A 21,636-nucleotide genomic window follows, 5' to 3' on the forward strand; every position below is an offset into this window, starting at 1 on the left:
TTTAACTCTATAATAGAGTTACTCTATTTTAGTGTAAATTATAGAGGAAAAAATAGAGTCCCCTTGGAGATGCTCTAATGGTTCACTCTATAATAGAAGTACTCTATAATATAGTGAAATATATAGTATTTTTGTTTTTTCACTCTATGTTTGGAGTAAAAAAAATAAAATTACTCTATTTCTCACTATATTATAGAGTAACTCTATAATAGAGTGAACCATTGGAGCAAATTCAAATCTATAATAGAGTTACTCTATTTTAGTATAAATTATAGAGGAAAAAATAGAGTCTCCTTGGAGATGCTCTTAAACCACCATTTGAGAATAAGTTTGGAATTACCTCAAAATGCCATAACTTCAATCTAGTAGCGTCATTCTTCTTTACACATTCACTTTTACGTTTCTAGACCATCATTCACCATTCACTTTTCTCATACCCATATTTTTCAAAATGGAGAAGAAAGACATGAAAAAGGATCTTTCACGTGCCAATGCAGCGTTTTGGCATCGAGCCTGCTTCATGACTAAAGTAGTGTCATGAGCTATTATGATGTACAACAATAATGTTTTCTTTATTGGAATTTTCCTCGCTAAGTACAAAATAGCTACTGGCCAAGTGACCGTTCCAGATTTTGAAATCTATTGCTAAGTTTTTTTGTTTTCTGCTAAAAAAATATCTTACTTACAATCGAGATAGTTGATGAACAGTTTAACATAAATTATTAAATAAATGTTAATAAATACGTGAAAACTCGTGAAAGGAAAAAACTTTACCGACAAACACAAATAAAAGGTGAAAGAACAAGACACTGTGTTAGCCTGCATGCTTCGAATGAAACAATGTCCTTTAACTTTTTTATTTTTGTAACTGGAACTATGTCTTTCTAGCAATATGAAGAAGATAACTAAGCAGAATCAATTCAAAAGATAATAATACATAATCGCATAGTTGGACTACAAAGTTTTTGAACAACAACATAACTGACGCGGGAAATCACAAACTAAACCAATCAAACCAGAAAGATAAGAGATTAGTACGATATCACTAGTACAACCATACAGAATAAACCGAACAAGAGAGACACATTAGTGGCAGAAGATGACTTTGAGCTCTCTAGGAGAAGAACAATCATGCATAAGCGATGGACTATCATGAGCGAACGTCATAGTCGAAGGACACGCGTGCTTAAAGAACAGCGAATGGCTCGAAGCACGACATGTTTGAGGACTATTGTAATGGTTCCTACAGCACAACTCATCCGTGCGGAACGCCTCACACCCACTCTTACAGGCCACCACGTGTCCACCGTGTCCCGACCGGAGCTGGAGATGAGCCGGGCACGTTCTCAAGAGGTCTTCGCGACAACCAACAACGGGACAAACTCCACGGCCTTCGTGAGGAGTAACTGTCATCGGAACGTTGAAACCGTCGACGAGGGAGACACCGTAGGAGGATAAGTCTCTGTGTCCACCGTGGTGGAGGTCGAACTGAGCGAGAGAAGCCGGGGTTGCGCCGCCGAGACCGTTGCACTCGAGACGGTTTCCGCAGTCTCCGGTGACGCAAGAGAATTTGCCGTTGTAGTGGGAGCAGCCGGTTCGACCCCAGATACGACCGGACCAGTGGGTGGTTGGTGGGGAGAAAGAGCGGTGGGTGTTGGTTGGGAGAGCGAAGCCACCTTTCTCGAGGACGGGGTGGCCGGCGTTGGGCTGAATGGCTGGCCAGACGGTGAAGGGACAGTGGTTGACGACGGTGAGAAAGAGCCGGCCGGTGTCTGCGGCTAAGGAGGAGGAGATGAGGAGGAGGAAGAAGAAAGCGGTGAGAGGGAGAGAGGTTTTAACCATTGTGATTTTTTTTTTTGCTTTAATTAAGGAACAAGCTGTGCGAAAGATGTGAGCTTATGTTATGTGTATATATAGAGCTGTATGGTCATAGAGTGACGAAAATAGTCTTTGGTCTTTTGTGGTAGTTAGAGCATCGGTATTGGTGGGACTTAACCCACAAGCCCTTAGCATTTTATATTAAGGTTATATGTTAAGGGACCTAAGCTAAGGACATTAAACAATTTGGTAGATTATTAGTGGGACTTTCCTGGTCCCTAAGGTTATTATTTAATTAATTTATTATTTTCATAATGTATAACATATAAAAAGAAGTTGTAAATGGAATATATTTTAAAAAAGTTTAACATTAAAATTGAAATCTTAAGAAAATTACAAAGTTGTAAAATAGAAATACAAAACATCATAATTATTAAAAAAACACACAAACATTTATTCCAATACAAATAGAAACTTATAAATTATATGTTATGGGTAAGATGTCCAAATTTAGTCCAAATATTTTCAATCAAATCATTTTTTAAATGCTCATGGACTTGTCTATTCCGAACGCTCGTGCGACGCTCAATTGTACTCACGATAGGTGAAGGCATATTGACGAAAAATGTAGCGACGTCTTCTCTTTCTTCAAATTCACGACCGTTGTCCTGAGTTCCTGATGATCGTTCATCTTCCACAATCATATTATGGAGTATGATACATGCTCTCATAATATTTCCTATTTTTTCTTTATCCCAAATATTAGATGGATTTCTAACAACGGCAAACCTAGCTTGTAGGACTCCAAATGCACGCTCGACATCTTTTCGCACAGCTTCTTTGGTTTGAGCAAATATTGAATGCTTCTGACCTTGTGGTAGTCGGATAGATTGAATAAAAGTAGCCCATTTCAGATAAAAACTCGTGTTTTTCGCTCTTTTGGTTGTGGATTGAAATCAATATATTCTTCACATAAATCTTCAAATATGTCATCTAATTCATCATCATTATCTTTGTGGTAATGATAATGTGAAGAAGAAGCCATAGAAAATTTTAACAAAAGATAAAAAAGTGTTTAGAATTTCAGAGAAGATGAGAGAAGAAGTGTCAATACTTATATGATAAAGAAGAAGTGTCTACGAATCCTCCCGTGAATGAATATTGATATTAACTCTTTACTACATCTTGTGACTTATTGGTAGAAAGCAAAATAAACATGTGACTTATCAACTCACTTATTGGTACAAAGAATCTGAACTTGTGACTTATGGTTATAAAAGAAATAAACATGTGGTAGCTTTGTGCTATTTGGTCACGAGCACAAATAAACCATTATCGTTGTCAGCTTTCATTCTAGTTGTCACCCATTTTAATTTACAAATGAGTTATGTTACAAGTAAGAAACTCGATCATGTTAGTTATTCTCAGCCATTCTATTTGAGGACAATTAAACAAACTTATGCGTTATATTAAAGAGTACAAAACCATATCCTTAACATCCGGTAAAAACCCAAACCATGCCGGTTAGAGAAGTTTAAATTATCCAAACATAACAACCAAGCCTATTACAACAACAAGAACAACTATGCCTATTACAAAGCACTCAAACCCATAACTAAAAGAAGATTTCTCCTTAGCCATATCACCCACAATCTTCTCTAGGTTTCGTATCTTCTGCTCTGTGTCATAGTCACTCAAAAGGGTTAGGCACATTTGTCGCTCTGCTGCCGAGTATGCGGCACAGAACTTGTTAACATCTTCATTAATTCTGTGCCACCTCTTCTTGCAACAACCGTGCTCCCTCCCACCATCCTCTATTCCATGGGGACTTGCTGCATAATAAGCAGCAACCCGTTTCCAGAAGGCCCCCGACCTCTGCTCATTTGCAACAATTGCATCTTTCGAAGTGTTAAGCCATGCACTGATCAGCACCTCGTCATCTGCTGGATTCCATTTGCGCCTTACACCACGGGCAGCCGGTGTCTGTACTGGTGGCTCTAATGGTGCATCTTGAGATTGTTGTGAGCTGAAAGCCGGAAAAGGCTGTGATTCTCCGAAGTTAACACTAGAATGAAAACTTTCATAAGGAAAGTTTTCATGGAACACGCTACCTTGTTGACTGTGAAGCAGTCCTACGTAGCTAGAGGAGTTGCTAGGAAGATTGTTTGGATCCATAACAGAAACTAAATATAAGAGATTTGTTGGAGAAAGACTAATGAGATGATAGAAGATAGAAAAGAGAAGAGATTTAAATAGGAGGAAGTGAAGAATACAAAGTACATAACCGCCTTAATGGCCAACTCCGAACAAGAAATGTCTATTCTCAACTTAATACACAACTAAAAAGCTATCAACTTTCTTTTAAAACATCAGTGGCTTAAATGTCTAACAGAAGACAGAGAAACAATCAGTTCAATGCATTAGAATATTAAGATTTTAATAGACATTACTCTAAAAACTATGGAAAATGCAATGTCTCTAAATTAAAATCTTTACGGATCAAACTCTAAATTATTAGTCTATACGAATCAAATCTATACAAATCAAACTCTAATTTGCAGACAAATCAAACGCTTATGTTCACGGGTTCGAATTTGCAGACTAATTAAGATTATAAATGACATGACCTTATGTTCACGGGTTCGAATTAGCAGACAAATCAAACTCTAAACCACTTAAACAATTGATCTGAAGCCATAGAAATCTATACGAAACAATCATACATTTGTTCACAGATATATATACTAAAGCTCCAAACTTATAAATTTGAACAAGCATACAATCAACACATCGCAATCACAGAAGCTACAACGAAACAATCATACAAGTGAACCATAGAAAGCTCCGGATATCTATACGAGCTCCAAAAAATTCCCGAACCCTAGCAACTATACAATTGTTCTCAAACCAATGAATCTATTTCTTTTTCCCATCGAATCTAACAAACACTCTGATCAATACCATTTTATTCTTCGAATTTCTAGAAAACCCTAAAAAAAAATTCGAAATCAGATCGGACTTGAAAAACATACCTTGTTAAGATTGGGACGATTCTCAATGGTTTTGGGGAGGATTGCTTCTCGTCGTTTTGGAACGGAAGCGAACCGATGTGGATTGGGCTTTGGAGAAGGATCGGGGGATGAAACGACGCCGGAATCTGCGACCTCGCCAGCGAAGATAATACCGATCTACAGCTCCAGTGAAAGAGAGAAGACGCAGGGTTGCCTTTCGATTTAAAGAGATGGATTTGGAGATCAAGGCTTCGCCATCGCCATCGCAATCGCCTTCGAGCTTTCGAATTTTTTTTTTTATTTAGGATTTCGGAGTCCTCGAGGAGAAGAACACGCGAACTACACAGATGGAGACAGCCACTCGCGTGCTGCCACGTCGTCAACGGGACGAGCCCGAACAGCCCTTACTTAAGGCCCGTCCCACTCTCTTTTAATTTCTTTTTCATTTAAATTCAACCTATTTAAACGTACGGGACGGGCCTAAGGGCCCCCGATACCGATGCTCTTAGAGCATCCGCAAGGGTGGACTCCTTCTTAGAGTCCTTATCATTATTATATTAATTTTTTTTTGTTTTTTTTTGTTTGAATAGTTAAAGACTCTAGTCAAAATAATGTGTCCAATGGTGATCCCCAATTAGAAGTTCTTAGAAATAAAAATAATAATTTTTTTAAAAAATTGAAATTGAAATTTTATTAATTGCATGATTAAAAATAAATATACCAGAAAAGAAAAGTTTAAAAATGTATAAGTTTAAAAACTATAAGTTTTTCAATTTCAATTTTTTTTTAAAAAATTATAAATTATAAGCTAAATAATTTCTATTAGTTTTTCTTATCTTATGTATAAGTTTATCTTCTTAAAACTATAGGTTTCATTTAATATAAATGTGATAGAGTTTAAAAATGTCTATGTTTGATACAAGTTTAAAAATGTTTACAAGTCAAATGTTTACAAGTCATAGCTGCCACGTAGACAAGAATTTGATCCTTAAATTCCTTATGTAAGGATCAATCCTTGTATTATGTTACTCAAATAATAGTTTTTTAATCTGATAAACATTGGATGTGGAGCTAAGGATCCTTAATGGACTCCCATTGCAGATGGTCTTAGGCAAAGCTTTTAGCATGTGTTTTTTTTTTGAAACAGAGAAAAATATTAAGTTGAACCAGAGTTATATCATCTTTACACTTAATACGAATAAAACATAAGTTATAGAGAAAAAGATTAAGATAGCACCAAACCAAGTTTTTGTTCCCAAAGTAGCACTTAATGTTCAAAGTCACAAAAATATGTTTCATTAAAGAGGTAAATATACACTTATACCCTTGGGTTAATTAATCCAAACCTTAGGGTTTAGAGTTAAGGGGTGGGGTTTTGGAATTAGGGTTTAGAATTTTATAAAAAAATAAATACTAAAATAAAAAATAAAAAATTTTAAAAACAGTTTCAAAAAGTATTTTTAAATTATAAAAAGAAAATTTGAAAAAAAATAAAAAAAAATTCGAAAAAAAATTTCAAAAAAAAATTTATAAAAATTTCGAATTTGAAAACATATAATCTGAAACTAAAAAAAAAATTTCTTTTTTTTAAAATTTTAAATTTTAGTTATTTTTATTTATTTTTGTTTGTTTATTTAATTTTAAACCAAGGGTATTAGAGATATTTTACCCTTTAATGAATGTCATTTTTGTGATTTTCTCATTCTAGTGCTATTTTTGAGACATAAACTTTAAAATGTGTTATTATTGACAATTGTCCTAAGTTATATCATCTTTACACTTAATACGAATAAAACATAAGTATCTGTAGAGTGTAGTAATATTGTAATTTGATATATTATTGTAGAAACATATAATCTGTAATTATAACCATATATATATACAATACAGTTACAATTTAGTTAAGGTATCTAGCAAATGTGTGTTAGTTTATAATGATCCCATGTAGGAAATATATTTAGCTATATACAGAAATTTGAAACTTGGTGAAACGGGACGAAACTCTCTCAAGTCTAAACAAAACAGTCTTGACTCTAAACTCGATAACAAAATTGATAGAATGGAGTTTATAATAGAAGCCATATATTTTATTTAATAAAAAAAATATCTCTGAATTTCTAACCTATAACACATGTTGCTTTGTGTGACTTGTGAGTCACGAGTCATATGCCATTTTTCTTCTTCTGAGTTTAGGGGCAATAAGGCTAAGACTGACAAGTTTTACATGTTCATGTTACTAACGGGGTTCTTTGCCAAACACAACAAAAGGACAAACAACAAAACAACAAAGCAAGAGAGGTATTTGTCTGCTTGTGCAACTTCGAGAATCGTGCGAACCTTTCTTGGCCTCGTTAATCCTAAACTTTTGCAGAACTGCTTGCCAATGCTAGGAATACGATAAAGTAAGCTACTACAACTAGATTTCCCATTTCCCAGTTTGACTAAACGGTGCTTAGCTTACAATAATTAGTGGTTACGCACATTCAGGTATATTAGATGTGTAATATTGCCTAAATTTGTTTAGCTTTCCTCTATAAACAATTGTATAAGCCGTTTATACATTAGGAAAACATGCATCTGTCAAATTCATAATTTTACAACAAAGATATGCTTACACCATTTTGGAAGTCACAATAGTACTGACATTTACGTTGTTTATAACATTTGTAATAAGACGAATCACATAAGAAACACAATCAATTTACTTTGATCAACTACTGCAGTTCTGCTTGTTATATACAGTGCGTTTCCAACCTCAAGAACTGGCTTGCTTGTGCTCGAAGCCAACACTCCTTCCCGAATCTCTTCTTCCTGTTCCATCAATAAGTATCAACGTACTCAATCATTTACCAAAATCATGTGATTGTTTGCTCAAATCTTCACTAATAAGTTGCAGTTTCATGAAAACTATACCTCATCATCCGACCCTTCTTCTGATTAAGACTAAGATTTTAGCAGTTCGACTGTATCTTTCGCAACTTCTTTGTTCTTTTTGCTGCGCTTCTCTTGTTCTTTTAATTTTCTAAATCTGTTGTAATTTAATATAAACATCATTTGTTTGATGTACTTGTAACAAAATATAAGCATCGTCAGGCGTTGCGTTTTCACTTACCGCAGGCGTTGCACCGCCTAGTTTACGCAGCCATACTTTGTTGGGCAGTGCTAAGTACATTGTTTGTAAACCTAAAATAAATTTGAATGTTAAAACATTAAGACGCAACATTTAAGATATGCAATTCAACAACTAGCTTCGTATATACACTGAGCATGAAGCCAACTACCTTTCATGTTTGTTCGCGTACATATCTTAAAATAGAGGAATAATCTGTCTTATGGTCAATTTACACATGTGTAGATCAGGAACATGAACAAAATGGCTAGATGAAAGTTTCAAGGTGAGGGAAACCAACCAGTAGATAGATAATCCTAATGGGATAGACAATGCAAAGTAGCCGATCATGAGTGGTAGAAACTTGAAAACAAAAATGTGTTCTTCTGAACATGATTGTTTGTCCGTTAAAAGAAATGAAGTTGAGCTTAGAACTTGACAATCATACCAAAATGTTTTAGTTATAAGGAAAGTCATTTCTTCATTGAGGAGGCTTCGTAATCTCCATTGACATATACTGCGGCAGTGTCACCCCATGTCCCCACCCCAGGCAATGGTGGATGCCCGTCCTGCACCACCGAAAGATATTAGACTACGATAAAAGTTTATTGCACACAATTTTCTTCTTAATCTCTCTCTCTCTCTCTCTCTCTCTCTCTCTCTCTCTCTCTCTCTCTCTCTCTCTCTCTCTCTCTCTCTCTCTCTCTCCTCGTGCCATCCGTCGTGGCGCCACCATCGAGCCCCGCGTTTGGTTCATTGTTGTTTTATGTGATGTTTGCTTTTCACTTTCAGATCTATGTTTTAGATTTACTTTTTTCTCGACATCTACTTTCCAGGTGATGACCCATTAATTGTGGGTCCTTTGTTAATGTTGTTTAGATATTGTTGATGATTGTGTTTATGAGATGAACAGTTAGATTTAGTTGTTGATGTTTTTTGATGTGTTGGAAAACACCTAGATGATGTTAGGTTGTTAAATGGTATGCGTGAATGAGAATGATTATGGTTATGAGTTGTGTGATGATAATGATTGGAATAATGACTTGTGTAGAAGAACGATAGGGATGATGTGATGTATGATGAAGTGACACCGAATCTGGGCATAAGTGACTATTGTACTGGAGGGTGGACAGTTCCGGAGGGGCTAATGGGCCACGACCGGGTAGTTACATAGGAGACACGGGGTGGAAAGTGCCAGTTGAGCCAACGGGTCAAGAGCAGATAAGTCCTAGAGATCTAGGTTGAATGTTGTATGTTAGGTGATATCAGTTATAACTGTGCTTGTTTTCTTGCTTGTTATGTGATGAGTTCGTAGGTTCTTTGAACATATTCTTACTGAGTAATTTCCATTACTCACCCATCCTTTTGTAAAAGTATGAGTCATGGGTGGTGCCACACATTTGAGATTTCATTTCTAAAACTTTTCCTTAAGTTATCTATGACTATGGTTCATTTTATTCGGTTTTCGTTTGAAGTAAGTTTTTTTGTAAGAAGATTAGTTCTTTGAATAAAACAAGTATTAAACAGAAAAGGTACTATTGTGAAGGTGGAAAGCAATATTTTCGAGACGAGGGTAAAATCCTTGAGACGAGGATTACAGGTTTGATGTAATTGGATTCACATAATTGAGCTATAAGGCTTCTTAAAGCATAGTTTGGTGTGACGGTATCGCTTTGAGTCTTTAGAAACGTCGAGTGTCGTCCTTCATGCCACTTCTTAGGGCCTAACTGGTTCAAACGCTGCGGTTGCGGAAGTTTGCGGATGCGGGCGGTTGCGGTTTCTAGTGGTTTTAAGAGATTTGTACGACTGTTACTACGGTTAAAAATTAGTACGTTTGCGGGTGACTTATAACTGGTTAACTATCAAATGCGGTAACAGTCAAATAATAAATTAACAATATTTATATTTAATATAATTATAAATATATCAAAAATCATAAAATTATAATAAATATACAATTTATATTTAGAAAGTTATAATTTTAATTTTTAAAATTTTATTGAAATTGTTTTTATTATAAAATTTTATAATATTAATTAAAATATAATATATATACATATATATTAATATTTTCATAATTTCAGTTTTAAAATTTTTATTAAATATTTTTAATTTTGTATATATATTGTTTTAAAAAAAAATTTTACCCTCCCGCAACTGCAAACGCTAGCTGGAGCCAGCTTTTGAATTTATGAGATTCGGAGCGGTTTGAAACGGTTTAGAACGATTTGAGTGATTGTTGCAAACCGTCGATAACTGCGCAAAAGCTGTGTTTACGGGTGGTAGCGGGAAAACAAGTCGCCCCGGTTAATAGAGTCACGGTCATATGCTTTAAAATATTTAGACGAGGACAAACCTGGAACTTACTTAATTATTGGGCTGTAGAAACAACCCACGTTATATGGTGGGCTTAACTCAGGATTCGTTTGGGGATATAGCTTTGTTTTATCTGTTCGCCAATAATAAGGGTTACTACTATATTTCGTTAAAGACAGAATCTTAGTCGAAAAGTCAGCTAATTTTGCATTCTTCTCATCTCCATCTAAAGACCATATACCTAATTGCGTATAAGCAAACCCCATGAAAGCTACTTACCAATTTAAAATCTAATTAACTATCTTAATCACATCTTAATCCCTCTTTCTATTGGACAAACACCTCTCTTGAGTCTTGTTTATTTCTCACCACCATTAATTCGTATTAGCTAGATGGAGACTTTATCTATATTTTGTAATAGCATTTTCGAGAAGTCTTATTTGAATTTAAAATGCATCATACGTGATCAATTTCAGTGTTTCTTAAATAAAGTATCTTAGATATTTGCAAAGTTACATCTGGCAGATATTTCAATTATATAACTCAATTCAAATTTAATTTCTTTTAATTGACATACCTGGCCTACAAAAAAAAGAAGAAGATACCTTGTCTACATAGATAATTCTGATATCAGTTGCTCAAAAAAAGATAATTCTGACATAAAATTTATCCACAATGAGCTTATAATCAAATAGACTCATAATAGTATTTGGAAGAATCTTATGGGATATTATGTCATTTGATTTAACCTTTATGATACATGTCAAGTTATTAAGCCGTACAAGCTATAGAATCTAAGTGATAGGATTCTCTGATATTCTCTTACTTGTGCTATAACAAGATAAGTATTTCTTTGCTACTCAACGGAACGTTTAGGAAATGGATGTTTGTGTTAAAAGAAACATTAATGCTTTCTGATCTTATAACAAAATCATTGGAGGAATATCATTTGCTTAAGAAACAAGCCTTGCAATATTAGTTTTATGTGTTAATCTGTTCCTGTGTATATCAATCTAGTTATGGAAACGTTTTTGATGTAGTGATTGAGTATTAGTATTTTTATTGTCTATACTAATACAATCTAATACGTATAGTTAAAATGTTAAATATGTTTTGTGATTACTATTTCTGATTTGTTACTGATTTACCAATCTGAAAGACTTTGTAATATGTGAATCTGTTTTAATGGTTTTAAACATAACTTGCCACATACGACATCTAGATCCACCAAGCAATTTTTTGCAATGAAAGTAAAGAGACTTCTTGTTGTTAGTTTCTATATACTTAACTTCAGATCCCAGTAAATTTAAGACTATTATAGTAGATGTTATCTTTTTATTTTCACTGTTTATTTAAAGTAAAGAATATCATTTACTTGACAGGCTAACACATCAATAATAATACCTAACCAGAATTTGTTTTAAATAATGGAAGGGCCAAAAAGAAGTATTCCAAGTTAATAACTTTGCATTGACGTTATGAATCCACTTGGATTGTTTTATATAATTTGTTTAAGCGATATGAAACAAGGGTTATAACTTATAAGCTTACTTCTTGCACACCTAGAAAATTCATCTGCTAACATTTTAATTACTACAGTACATTCCAGTTTAGTGTAGCTTAGTTAAAACAAACCCACTTCGCACTTTGATTTCTTCAAAGTTGAAACCTTAAACAAACATTAATAGACATTATTAGGAAGACGATTATTCGTTGACTATGTGAATTCATCATTTATGTGTTACAAGTTAATGAACACTTGGTAAGAGAATACCATTGTTTGTGAAGCTTGTGGCAGTATCGTTGTTGAAGATGGGCTATGCATTTTCATAAAAAGTTCATAAACTAAGGGCATGACTGGTTTTCCCGCTACCACCCGCAAACGCAGCTTTTGCGGTTGGTAGCGGTTGTTGGCGTTTTGCAACAATCGCTCAAACCGTTCCAAACCGCTCCAAATCGCTCCGAACCTCATAAATTCAAAAGCTGGTTCCAGCTAGCGTTTGCGGTTGCGGGCGGTTGCGGAAGGATAAAAAAAATTTCTTTTTTTCCAAAACAATATAAATACAAAAATAAAAATATTCAATAAAAAAATTAAATTAGAATTATAAAAATGCTAAAATATATCTATTAAATTTTAATTAATATTATAAAACTTTAAAATAAAAATATTTTCTATATTTTTAAAAAAATTAAACTATAACTTTCTAAATATAACTTTTATATTTATTATAATATTATTATTTTTGATATTTTTATAATTATATAAAATGTAAATATTGTTAATTTATTATTTAACCGCTGTTGCACTTGGTAGTTAACCAGTCATAAGTATCCCGCAAACACACCAATTTTTAACCGCAGAACCAGTCGTACAAATCTCTTAAAACCGCTAGAAACCGCAACCACCCGCATCCGCAAACTCCCGCAACCGCAACCGCAACCGCTGCGGTTAAACCAGTCAGGCCCTAAGATCAACTGATTTAAACGCTGATCGCAAGTCAAAAAGGAAATCAGGATAAATAAAGATTTTTTTTAAAAAAGTAGGAAAAGGAAAAAAATATCATAATACGTATATAAATAAAAAGGCATATCAAGATAAAAATTCATATTAAAAAAATTAATATAATTTTATTTGGATTTTCTATAAGTCAAATTCAAAAACAATCATAACTAATCAAGTTGTTTTATTCCGACTTTCCAACGAAAATTAGATCATTCTCATGTTTAACAAATACAAGTTTATAAATGTGATCCTCTAGAAATATTTAGAATTCTTTTTCTAATCACGGTTATCAAGGTGATTTCAAACCAACCAGTATTTTTCTTAGTTTCAAAACTAGGTTGAGCTCTACGCTTCAGTTGGACCTAGCGCAGAATGAAAAAAATCAAAAATTAATTAGAGATTAGTTTTGAATTTATTTTTATTTTTACAATAAATTCATGTATAACATGTAGTTTATGTAAAAGATGACAAGAAAATTTACGTGGTTCAATGGTTGCAAACTTTCTTATACTAGCATAGGTCTTAGGTCCAAAGGAAGAAAACAATATTAGCATCTGTTTCACTTTTTGTGGTTAGTAAGGATAAAAAGATGGATATGCCCTCATCTTCAACCTTAAATTTGTAAGTATGCATGTAGTTTTTAACGATTTCATCAATTATTTTACTTTAATCTCATGGATTTAAAGTGAGATACGTCAATTTTAAAACATAACACGCTATTTGAACTTACTATCTACAAAATAGTGATGCTTTTACTTTTAGCAGAGTAACTGACCAAATAGATGCAGTTCGCCACATTTAGTGGCTGTGGAGCGATTTTCCGGCATATATGCGGACACCGAGAAGAAGTTTTAGAACATGAGTTTTAGTAACTTTTTCAAACAGTAAAACCATTCTTGATTTAACTCTTGTTGGGATCCGTACCCAATAATGTTGGAAAGCCAACCATGAATTCCATATGCCATTTTTTGGATGGCGACTTACTTTATTCTTCAATACCTTCAAACCATATTGGAAAGCCAACCATGAAACTTTTTTTCAACTGGTGATAGTTTTTTAGGGAATGGGATATGGATAATAAAAGCGTCTCCAAGGTAATGGAGTGGCAGAATGTGCATATGCCTCATAGTACTCCCAATTAAATCCAACACTTCCCTGCTCCTTTCCAGTCTCATCTCTATCTCACCGGTAAGCATGTTTGTCATGTTGATGCAGTGTGGAACTGTATTTAGAGGCATTGTGGTTTTCAAATTTGGAAAGTTTCAACCCTCCTAGCTTTAGTGACTCGGTCTTTTGTGTCTTTAGTTCTTAAGGATGAAATCCTCTCTATTTGTGCAGTATTTTGATTATGTTTTAGTCAAATGTTTGATCGTTAGTAGTTCTTTCGAATTCTGAACAATTGTTTCATGGTTAGAATGGAAAACTTTCGTTTAGAATGGAAAACTTTGGTTTAAATAGTGTAAAAAAAACAACTTTTGATTTAGAACTATATTAAATCTTTGTATAGAATTTGTTGAACAAACTTAGTCCGGCCGAATGCAGCCGTCGTACAAAAGTCTTTTATAATTATAATTTTTTTTTCTAAGATAATGGTATTTTTAGAAGAGAAAAAAATTGGATTTTAAAGTTGATATAAATACATGTCTAATGAATTAAAAATTTATTCATTAACATAATCAATATACTATTCGTGAACGAAGTATTTGTATTTGATTCAACTAGTTATTTGCTTTAAAAAATATTGATTTGTGTTCGTTCATAACAGTAACTATTAAAAAATGGGAAAATGTATCATGTAAGTTTGAAAATACTAAAAGGAATAAAAAATAAACGAGTCATGGTTAAAAGAAAATAAAAATAAACGAGTCATGGAAATAAGAAATTGTCGGTGAAAATAAAAAGAAGAGAAAATATTGTCGAGTCTGACAAAGCTCGCGTGCCGATCAATTATTTATTATTCGGATTTGTCTCGATTTACAAGTTCATAAAGTTGAGTCCAAAAACTTCTGCCACTTCGGTTTTATCAACTACTCAATCTACCGTACGCTTTTAATTTTATTTAAGTTTATCGTTTTCGGTTGTTTTATATCCTCCACAAATAAGACACTCCTGTATAACTGTATTATTGATTTAGGAGTAGTCGATAACCTATAAAAATAACGACAGATGAGGATAAAATCAAATTATGCAAAAACAAAATATTGAGGTATGAGTCACTTCTTTATTAGGTCAACACGAATTTAAGATAATTAGCTATTGACATGACGTTTCTGTGGGTAACATTATTTAATTTGATCAAAATACATAGGAGTAGTGAAATCATAGCAATCAGGTTATGAACTTTTTATTAAAATGATTCTTGAAAGAAACAAATGACACACAACTGTGAAAATAGTTCTTTACTATTGGAGTATGATTCCTACATACTCCAATACAGTCACTCGATCAGTATCATTCTTCACTATTTTTTCTTCAAATTTACAATGATTATGGAATATGTAAGCATCACCAATAAATCAAATACCAAAACATCAGAAACAGAAACAAATCACGTGTAATGGGCCAGAGCAGGCAAGAGTTTAGTTATGACAATGAGTTCATCGACATAATCAATGTTTTATACAACTTTATAAAATATTAAATTAAGAAATTGAATAAGGATCTGATGGTACTTCATAAATGATTCAAAGTGAAAAAAGTAAAAAACATTAATCTCTTTTAGAAAAAGAAAAAACATTAATCTCGTATTTTGTTATATAGAAATCCTGAATGGGGTAATATTAATTTCATAAGACTGATTGTACGTTCCAAACATGGAATCTTATTTTCGTGCCTATTTTTCAATTAATTACGTCTAAAATTTGTGGGGGTGGGGGGGGGGGGGGGGGGGGGAGCACAAGATCCTCATGACAAACGCCAATCTGACACACACACAAGGTTATGTCGCCATGGGATAATGCATGACATCATAAGTAATTTAATTTAAAATAAAATAAAATGAAATAATCTATTCTATTAAAACAAGAAAATATTGATGTGATCCAACTATTTTAATACAATTATTTAAATCTTTTATTAATCATTTAAGAAAAATATTATACAAACAAAAAAAATACAAATATGACTGAAAACACAAATATAAAAATTAAATTTTCTTTTGTTAAAAAAAAAAATTAAATTTCTAAGAAAATGTAAAACAAAAATTATAAAAAGACATGTCAAAATCTAGTTGCGATTAAAGTTGGATCCAAACATCAGACATGTTTATAGACGGACTCCCTTACCCATACCACATCACGCTATTACGGGTTTTTTTTATTTATCAAGCTGTTACGGATATTTCAGGATAAAAAATGGTAATTTGGTCAACTATATTAAAATATTTTCCGGCATCATTATGAAAATAGCCGAAATACAACATATATGATGAATATTATGAATATGATGCGTGGTGATTAATCTAAGGTAAATGGGATCAATTAATAGAAAATGACACCCTGCAATGAGAAAACTTATAACTTGTGTTTAGACAAAAGAAAAAGCTGCAGCACGCACTAGAAATCACGTATTTTTTATTTTTTTTTAACTCTGAGATAAATATTTGAGAAATAAAAACCAGAAACAAATTTCTAGAGAACCATGAAAAACACAACCAACTCAAATTTAAAAAGGAAAACAACAGCCTAAAGCACGTTATCCCACCCAAAACTCCTCCATTTCAAAGACCCTCCATCTAGCGTCACCTTATACTCTTGTTGACCTTGTACCTTCCTCCGCAAGCAAGCTCCTCAACCAAGAAGGGCTACCTTGAGCTACATATGATTGGTATCTCATTTCCTTTGTCACACTCCGAGCAATCATAAAGGCAACTTTGTTTGCCTCTCTCTTTACTGAACTTACCATCCAATCTGTAACATTATTCAGAACACCCCTTAACTCCTCACCGTACCCCCGGAACGCTGGCCATGCCTTAGGTCTATTCACAGAGCCCACCAGTTCATGATCCTCCAGCTCAAAACTCACTTTCTGGAATCTATGAGAAATCATACTCTCAGCTGACCAGATTAAACCCAAACGTCTAGCCTCCAAAAGCGACGACACACCATTAAAAGCGCTTCTGCTATGAAGCAGAGTTTGACCTTCACTATTCCTTACAATCCAGCCCAAACCAGTCATACACGTCGCTTTAGACCATGAGATTCCAATATTGCACTTCACTCTTCCACTCTCTGGTGCTGTCCATCCTTTACCATTCATTTGGCTCTGATTCCTACTCCCCGTTTCCGCTTTTGCTTCTGCAGTAACCATTGTCCATCGCCTGGACTCCTCACGACATTTCATGACCGTATCCTCTGCCTCATAGTCTTTTCCTTCAAAGATAAAAGCATTCTTGTTCTTCCACAACATCCATAGAATCCACGGGAAAGAACAACTAACATCCTTTGGCACTCTAGAATCTTTTCCAATATTCAGCAGATGGCTAAAATTTTCATATAAAGATCTATGTTCAAAACCTCGTTGCGGAAAGGGGAACCCCGACGTCGCCCATACCAGTCGAGCCGCAGGACATGTGAATAAGACGTGATTAATAGTTTCTCCTTCCAATAAGACGTAATACGTGATTAAGAAATCACGTATTTAGATAAATTACTATTCCAATAAATTGATTTTAATCCACATAGCTTTCACACTTAAGTAGATTGGTTTTATAAAACTCGACTGTAAGAAAATAAGTAATGACACCATCCATTTAAGTAAAACTGTAAAAGTAATTGTAACTTCGGATCGTTTCCGCTAGTGGACCTTAACACTTGCTTATAATACAACCAACAACGGCTATTAACCGCAAAAGCTGCGTTTGTGGGTGGTAACAGAAAAACCAGTCACACCATTAGTCCATGGTTAGTGCGTTATTTTTTTTTAGGTTAAAAACTGTTTAATGACCATAAAATCACCACGCGATTTTTCTCTATATTTTGATCTCATTTTTATGATATCACGAATCTTTTTATGATAGGTTACTCATCTTTTAACTACTTTGACTCAATCATGCTTACCTTGAATTTTTCTTTAGATGTGAAAAGATAAGAAAACTTTAGGGATATAATTAGATAAATTAATTATATTAAATACTTCATTAGATATCAAAAATTAAGATGTACAATTGATCACACTCACAAAACATAACCTCTCTGTTGCACACCAAAACCGACCTTTTATGTCAGAGAACCGAGATGGATAATCAACTATGTTACCACTTGTAACGTCCTAACCACTTTCGCCATTAGATCTCACGTCCGATTACTCATACGACATGTAGGCCCTTGATAGCTCAAAGTTATAACCATAATTTCAATACTGTAACTCAATTCTAGAACTCAGAACACAATTTTATAATTTATTCACTCTCACTATGTCTAACAATCCAATCAACTAACTCTCGTTGAACTCAATAGGTTAAACATGCATTAATGAGTAAGTTTTGATGACTTTACAAAGTTCCCTAACATCAGCTCTCGTTAGTTATAGATTATTTTGCTTATTTAAATTATTCCAGATAATTTATTGAACCTTTTGAGCGTGAAACAACATAAACTCATGAGCTAGGTAGCTAATCAAGTTCAAACAATAAAACTAACTATAGATGAAGAAATCTAATGATATTCCTAGAATAAAAAATCCTAGTCATTCATTTTCCTTAATTCTTTTAAAACCCTAGCACCAACTATGAAGAACTCTAATGATATTCCCAGATTAAGCAATCTTAGACATTTATTTTCTTCAATTCTTATGAAACCCTAACACCATCTATGTAACTATTCACACATAGAAGCAAAAACACAAGAATATGCTAAAAATGCATTGTAATAAAAAAAGAGATAGAAACAAGGGTTGACGTCGATTGGCCCCCTGAACTACTCAAACCAACAATTTTTCCACCCCGACTTTCGGTCTCTTCAATTATCCCCACAGACTAATAATTACATCAATTTTCCACAATTTTGGTCAATTAAACCAAATCACGTTTTCACTAATGAAACGCGTTTAAGAAAACTGATTGCCCATTTGCTGACCCGATTAACACTTAACCCGACTTAAATCCTCTAACCCGAATTCCCAACTAATTAAAATTGTCGCGTTCTTTTCTTATCTCTTAAAAATTAGGGTTCATCATAGGATTTGGGGAAAAAGAGAATTGGGGCTAGAGTTCATCGAAAAAAATCCCAAATTGAGGAGAGTGAGAGAAATTGTGAACGATTCATGGAGGACGACGAAGAAAATGGAGATGGTCAGGTACCTGTTCATTCCTCTGCGACAATGGAGAAAGACGACGCAGATGGAGCAAATTTGGTCGATGTTCCTGTAACGACGACAACGATTGATCAAGACGAAGCAACTCAAGAGTGGAGCATTCCGGTTACTCATCTCAGTGAAGAAGAGGCAGAAAGATTGGCTGCGGTTCTTGTCCAGAATGAAGATGAAGAGGAGGAGTACTGGGAGTATGAACTGGGAGAAAAGCCGAGCAAAGCCAACAAAAAAGAGAAAGAATCTGAGAATGATGCAATTGGTAATGGCGAAGAAGATGAAGAAGAGCTTGAGGATAGGTACGAGTATGAAATCGAACAATCAGTGGCTGAGTTTGAGGATGAGGAAGTCATTAGGAGGAATACTATTCCAGATAACTCGGATGAAGATGAAGACTACTTCGATGTTAGAAATAGGAAACGCAAAAGATCTGAGGATAAACTAGAAGTGGGAACAGCTTTCTGGTCTGGGTTTGAGTTCAAAGAAGCTGTCTTGGATTATGCTCTTACCAAAGGTCGAAACATTGAACAGAGCAGGTGGGATAAGACGAAGCTTAGCTTTAAGTGTGGGATTAGAGGTAAATGCAAATGGAGGGTTTACTGTGCCTTTGATGTGCCTACTCAGAAGTGGTTAGTGAAAACAAGGTACAAATATCATAGTTGTACACCCAATGGGAAATGTAAACTCTTGCGAAGCCCGGTTATAGCTAGGTTGTTTCTGGATAAACTGAGAGAAGACAGTGAGTTAATGCCTGAGAAGATTCAAGAGCAGATAAAGGAGACCTGGAAGCTCATATCATCTCGGAATCAATGTCAACGAGGAAGAACATTGGCGCTAAAATGGCTGGATAAAGAGTATGCAGACCAGTTTGCTCACCTAAGAGGTTATGTGCGAGAGATTGAGAAGACCAATCCGGGTTCGAGCGTGGTACTTGATACTATAAGTAATGCAGCCAAAGAAGATGTATTTGATCGGTTCTATGTATGCTTTGCGAAGCTTAGGAGCTCGTGGAGAGGGACATGTAGGCCAATAATAGGGCTCGATGGAACTTTTTTGAAGGTTGCAGTCAAGGGAATATTGCTCACTGCTGTAGGACATGATGCCAACAATCAGATATTTCCTTTTGCTTGGGCTGTGGTACAAGCTGAGTCTGCGGATACATGGCTTTGGTTTATCAAGAGACTGAAGCATGATTTGTCTCTTGGAGATGGCAGCAAATATGTTCTTCTATCTGATAGCTCGAAGGTATCATTTAAAAACAATGATTTGTCTCTTTGAGTCATTAACCATGTTACTTATATTAATTCTTCATTTCAGGGACTTATAAGCGCAATCAAATCAGAGTTACCAAACGCAGAGCATAGGCGTTGTGTGAAACACATTGTTGAAAATCTGAAGAAAAAGCACAAGAAGAAACAGTTTTTGAAACCAAGAGTGTGGAATCTTGCTTGGAGCTACAACAAGACACAGTTCAAGGAAGAACTTACAAAGTTACAGGATTATAGCATGTCCTTGTATGATGATGTGATGAAGTTAGAACCAAAAGCTTGGTCATTGGCGTACTACAGACTAGGGAGCTTTTGCGAGGACGTTGATAACAATGCGACTGAGTCTTTCAACTCCACTATTACCGGAGCTCGAGGTAAGGCTATTGTACCCATGTTGGAAACAATAAGAAGGCAAGCAATGGTCAGAATTGCAAAGAGACACAAGAAATCTGAGAGGCGGCAAGAGAAGTTTACAAAATATGTGGTCGAGATTCTCAAAGCTGAGAAGGAAGATGCCGACAAATGCATAACAACTCCTTGTACGCATGGTGTGTTCGAGGTACGTCTCGGAAATTCTGGTTACAACGTTAACACTTCTAGGCAAACTTGTACTTGTGGGAAGTGGCAGATCACTGGGATACCGTGTGAGCACGCATATGGTGCTATGATAGATGCTGGGTTAGATGTGGAGGATTATATATCTGAGTTCTTTTCCACTAGTCTATGGAGGATGACTTATAACCAGTCCATAAACACGGTTAGAGGGCCTCGGTTTTGGATGAAAAAGGGTAGATATAGATTAGTTGTAGAACCACCAGAACCTACACTTCCTGGGAGGAAAAAAAAGAGTAATAAAAAGAAATTTCCGAGATTCAAAGGGAAAAATGAATCACCAAAGAAGAAAAAAAAGAAGGTTGTTGAAACACTTGGAAGAGAGGGACGAATCATGCATTGTTCCAAGTGTGGGGAAGCCGGCCACAATGCTCGAAAATGCAAAATCCACCCAAAGAAGAAGATCAAGACTGAAGCAGAGGACCCAAATAAGAAGAACAAGACTGAAGCAAAGGACCCAAAGAAGAAGAACAAGACTGAAGCAAAGGACCCAAAGAAGAAGATCAAGAATAAAGCAAAGGTATATTTGGGTTGTATTTATTCAATGTTCAGGTCTTTATTTGACATTGTTTTTGGCTTCACAGGACGTTGGAAGCTCTGGAGGAGAAGTCATTTCACTCACACAGCCATCTCAAACAAGCACTTGAAGAAGTCTAGTTTCTGTTTCACGGTTTTAAAAACTCTAGATTGTGT

At 34.7% G+C, this 21,636-nt stretch overlaps 2 protein-coding genes and 1 long non-coding RNA gene across 3 annotated transcripts; 1 reads left to right on the forward strand and 2 right to left on the reverse strand.

Annotated features, from left to right (window-relative positions):
* Positions 1-898: 898 nt before the first annotated feature.
* On the reverse strand, positions 899-1,897 carry LOC106355440 (osmotin-like protein). The gene has a single exon (XM_013795388.3). The coding sequence runs from the start codon at positions 1,840-1,842 to the stop codon at positions 1,087-1,089; it is 756 nt and encodes a 251-aa protein (XP_013650842.3). The 5' UTR covers positions 1,843-1,897; the 3' UTR covers positions 899-1,086.
* A 4,587-nt stretch (positions 1,898-6,484) lies between these two features.
* Positions 6,485-9,887, reverse strand: LOC111208297. The gene is made up of 3 exons (XR_007314986.1): positions 7,942-9,887; positions 7,743-7,857; positions 6,485-7,640 (listed from the first exon to the last, which is right to left on the reverse strand). It is a non-coding gene; the product is annotated as an uncharacterized LOC111208297 (long non-coding RNA).
* A 9,131-nt stretch (positions 9,888-19,018) lies between these two features.
* On the forward strand, positions 19,019-21,590 carry LOC125576146. Its single transcript, XM_048735535.1, has 3 exons — positions 19,019-20,308; positions 20,381-21,463; positions 21,528-21,590. The coding sequence occupies exons 1-3, from the start codon at positions 19,019-19,021 to the stop codon at positions 21,588-21,590; spliced, it is 2,436 nt and encodes an 811-aa protein (XP_048591492.1).
* Positions 21,591-21,636: the final 46 nt, after the last annotated feature.

This window comes from Brassica napus, chromosome A7 (assembly GCF_020379485.1).
Source record: "Brassica napus cultivar Da-Ae chromosome A7, Da-Ae, whole genome shotgun sequence".
Lineage (NCBI taxonomy): Eukaryota > Viridiplantae > Streptophyta > Magnoliopsida > Brassicales > Brassicaceae > Brassica > Brassica napus.

What these genes read in the sequence shown, in the direction of transcription:
- LOC106355440 (XM_013795388.3), bottom strand. Translation starts at nt 1,842, where the DNA reads ATGGTTAAAACCTCTCTCCCTCTCACCGCTTTCTTCTTCCTCCTCCTC.
- LOC125576146 (XM_048735535.1), top strand. Translation starts at nt 19,019, where the DNA reads ATGGAGGACGACGAAGAAAATGGAGATGGTCAGGTACCTGTTCATTCC. An exon ending in TTCTATCTGATAGCTCGAAG is followed by an intron (nt 20,309 to 20,380) that starts GTATCATTTAAA and finishes TCTTCATTTCAG; the next exon opens with GGACTTATAAGCGCAATCAA. An exon ending in AGATCAAGAATAAAGCAAAG is followed by an intron (nt 21,464 to 21,527) that starts GTATATTTGGGT and finishes TTGGCTTCACAG; the next exon opens with GACGTTGGAAGCTCTGGAGG.